Source organism: Epinephelus moara, chromosome 9, assembly GCF_006386435.1.
Source record: "Epinephelus moara isolate mb chromosome 9, YSFRI_EMoa_1.0, whole genome shotgun sequence".
NCBI lineage: Eukaryota > Metazoa > Chordata > Actinopteri > Perciformes > Serranidae > Epinephelus > Epinephelus moara.
The window spans coordinates 4,667,843-4,671,545 of record NC_065514.1 but is presented as its reverse complement, the minus strand read 5'-3'; the positions used below and the strand labels follow the sequence as shown (position 1 = coordinate 4,671,545).

At 41.2% G+C, this 3,703-nt stretch overlaps 1 protein-coding gene across 1 annotated transcript in view; it reads left to right on the top strand.

Moving 5' to 3' along the window:
• wdr45 (WD repeat domain 45) overlaps positions 1-1,176 on the top strand; it is a 7,561-nt gene extending 6,385 nt beyond the window's left edge. The window contains exon 11 of the mRNA XM_050052609.1: positions 658-1,176. Coding sequence (XP_049908566.1) covers positions 658-767 — 110 coding nt within the window. The 3' untranslated portion in view covers positions 768-1,176. The remainder of the gene's footprint in view (positions 1-657) is intronic.
• The last annotated feature ends 2,527 nt before the right edge of the window (positions 1,177-3,703 follow it).

The following is a 3,703-nucleotide window of genomic DNA, read 5'->3' as shown; positions in this document are numbered from 1 at the left end:
GCATTTTGGCTATTTTCTCTTTTTGGGACCATCCTCTGTAAACCCTAGAGATGGTTGTGCTGAAAATCCCAGTAAATACTCAGACCAGCCCGTCTGGCACCAACAACCATGCCATGTTCAAAGTCACTTAAATCACCTTTCTTCATCATTCTGATGCTCAGTTTGAACTTCAGCAGCTCGTCTTCACCATGTCTACATGACTGAATGCATTGAGTTGTTGCCATGTGATTGGCTGATTAGCTATTTGCGTTAAGGAGCAGTTGAACAGGTGTACCTAATAAAGTGGCCAGTAAGTTAATTTTTATTTTATTTGTCATTTCCACATGCTGTAGGTTTTGTTGGCACCACAGAGGAGCGACAAAGCCTTGGTCTCATTAAACTAACATGAAATATCCTGTATCATATCTTCTTCAGCTGAAAACCTTTTAACACCAAATGATCTTTAAGTTTCTTTTTTATTCTTTCCACGTGACTTTAATCATCCTCCAACACTTCAGATGGCAGTTCGTAGCAGCACTTCACTCATCACTGGCCAATCACAGCATTGAACGCCAACAAGCTAGACATGAGCTCCTCACATTGTTGTATCACACTGTTCGACTCAGTGTTGCTTGAAAACAAATGAAGTTATTTAACTGGTTGTCTGCCCTCCTGCAGCCATATGTGTGGACGGCACCTTCCATAAGTACGTGTTCACCCCCGATGGAAACTGCAACCGAGAAGCCTTCGACGTGTATTTGGATATATGTGACGATGATGACTTCTGAGGCCGGTTTGAAAGATGTGAGGAGGAGGAGGAGGAGGAGGAGGATGAGGAGGAGGAGGAGGAGGAGGAGGAGGAGGAGGAAGAAAGACGAGGAGGACAATGATGACAAATGAAAATGACTTTGAGTTCATGATTATTGTTCTGTTCTGGAGACAGATGGGAAAACAGCCTGAGACAGAATCAGAGACTTAATGCTGAGGCCTGTTTTATAATTGTGTGTGTAATCAGTTGTATCTACAGTATGTAGCAGTGTGAATATAAATACCGTTTTCTATTAGCCTGTAACCTTAATGTGCATCGTGAGTCTGAAACCCTCACGTGACAAGTACACTTAAACCTCTGAAGTGATTTGATGTATTTATGAAAGGTTCAAGTCAAACTGAAATTAAAATTCTTTTTTGATAAGAAATCAGTGTTTAAATGTCTGGTGTTTGTTTTGACTTGTTTACTTATCAAAATTGTTGTTATTAAAAATAAGAAATGTGAGTTTTGTTTATCTGTACGGAGTCGAGCATTAGTATGGTATTAGTGATCCAAAAACCTCAAAACAGGCTTCGCCATCCGTCAAAGGCTGATTGGCTGCTTGTTGTACCTTCATATTTAGTGGACAAATGTTACAGTAAATCTAAGGGTGCTTTCACACCTGCCCTGTTTGGTTCAGTTCAATCGTACCGAAGTTCGTTTGCCCCCTAACTGCGGTTCATTTGGGCAGGTGTGAACACAGTAATAACACTCGGGTGCGCACCAAAACACCCGGGCTTTGAATCCAATTTTCGTAGTGGCCAGGTCCATCACTTGATGCCATCAGGCCCAAAACGACTTTCTATAGACTTAACACTGGGAGAGAGACGTCTATAAATCAGTGGAAACATTTTTTTGAGCGTCACAATCCCAGCAAAACGACTTTTACAAAACTAGCCCTTTTTAAACAGGAGTTGTGCAAATTTGCAGGAAAGCCCAATCAGTCTTTTTTCAGCATTGGCAGTATAAAAACAAAACCGGGGAGTGCGGCAAAATGCCGCCTACCTACTTTTGTTTATACAGAATGTGCCTTTTTCGGGGCAATGGGGGGCGTGAGCAAGTAACAAAACGTGTAGCTCAGTGTGTGATGTAAACAGTGACGTGGGAGGGAAGCCGCAGCTGGTCAGTCCTTCGGTGATTCTCTCATAAGTCGGCCCGTTCTTCACCCTCCCCGTCATTTGACAGTTAATGGCCTCTTCGTTTGCGAGGGCAAGGAGAGCGCGCAATTCTTTGTCTCCCCAGTTGCTCATCTTTACAGTGTCTGTCAGGTTTGCATTTCCCTCTTGCTACTAGCTGCTCGCTAATTCCTGCTATCAGCTGTTTCCTGTTTATCCACCGCCAGTGGGTTGCACGTGCGGCATCATCAACAGCTCCTCCCACAAGTCATCAACAGCATGGGACCCAAGGTAGATACTTGTGGGACGCCTCCAAAACAACAGATTGAACTCTACCTGAGTGACAGGATTTAAACCAGCTGTAAACAGAATCATCAAAACCAATATAAAACTGCTTATTTAACACAACTAGCTGTATCAAAAGCTTTGGACAGATCTACAAAAAGTGCAGCACACTAACTTTTTTCAGTGTCGTACAACCTGACTGCTGTGGCTGAGGACATTAGATTCGTAGTAGACTGACAGGATGGCTTAGATATCAGCCGATAGTATATGAGGAACAAGTCTGGCTGTTAGACTTTCACCTCCAGTGTAAAACCAAAACTGATAGAATAAGATGACAACACAGCTCAATAAATAAGAAGCCAAAAAACTGCTCTTCACACAAAACACTGCAGCATCTTTGGTGTCACTTCACTTCAACTTGTTTGGGCTGCAGATCAAGTAAAAAACTTAACACCCTCTCAGTGATACAGTGCTGCCTTTAAACCTTCCATCAACACCAGAGTTCACTGCCTAAGATAATTAAAAACTCATAGTTTTTTTTATCTTTAGGTGATAAACAGCCTTACGACACTTAGTTTTCCGCACTGCTAATTATGTTTGAACTTAATTTCACTGACTTGGCAGGAAAGTAAATGTTAATATATTTGGTTAAATACCAGTTTGGAATAATTGGTTCTTATTACTGCACTGATTGCTTCATCGACTCTAAATATATCATAATGTAATTAGCTCCACTTTAATCTGTAATTATTTAAAAGCTTCACTCATCACAATTGAGTTTACATTGCAGGGGTTCCTCTTAAAAAGTTGTCCTCAGATGATTAAAGGGATAAAAAGAGAGAAATTTTTCTGTTACACAAAACAATGTTTATTTTTTCTGACTGTTCTCTCATAAATCTTTCAGATGAAACAATCCAAGAAGAAAAACGTCACTTTTTAGGTGAACTGCTCCCAACGAGGAGTCAAGTGTCGACATATTCTAGTCTCACTTTCTGTGTAATATTTGTACTAATCTGCACCCTTTAAATGGCTGACACTTTGCTCTGCTAAAGTTCATGCATAACTTAGTCCGTCTCATGAGTTGCTCTGGCGGCTCACGTGCAAATCCACAGATTTCTGACTTTTAACAGGGAGATTATAGAAGTTTTAGTTAAGTCTTGAAATGTTTTTGGGTGTTCTCGATGTCCTCAGAAACTGGGCCACAGCTCCTGCTAATCTGTAATCCAAAAATCCACCAAAATGTCTGAGTCATGTGAACTACTGTATGAAGGTTTGCCTCAGACACTCGTTTACTCATTCACGACTCCACATGGAATGTACACTCAGTAGTTTACTCTGTGGAGAGCAGTAAAATGAGATTGTGGTTATTTACCAATCACCATCACAAGATGGAAAGCAAAGTGATTCTACTAACCGATATAAATTGAGCATAGCATTAGCTCAGGCAGGACATGTCAAGCTCAGCTCACATCCCAGCTACATCAGCTGATCTCAAACAGCCCAATCAACTGATGGA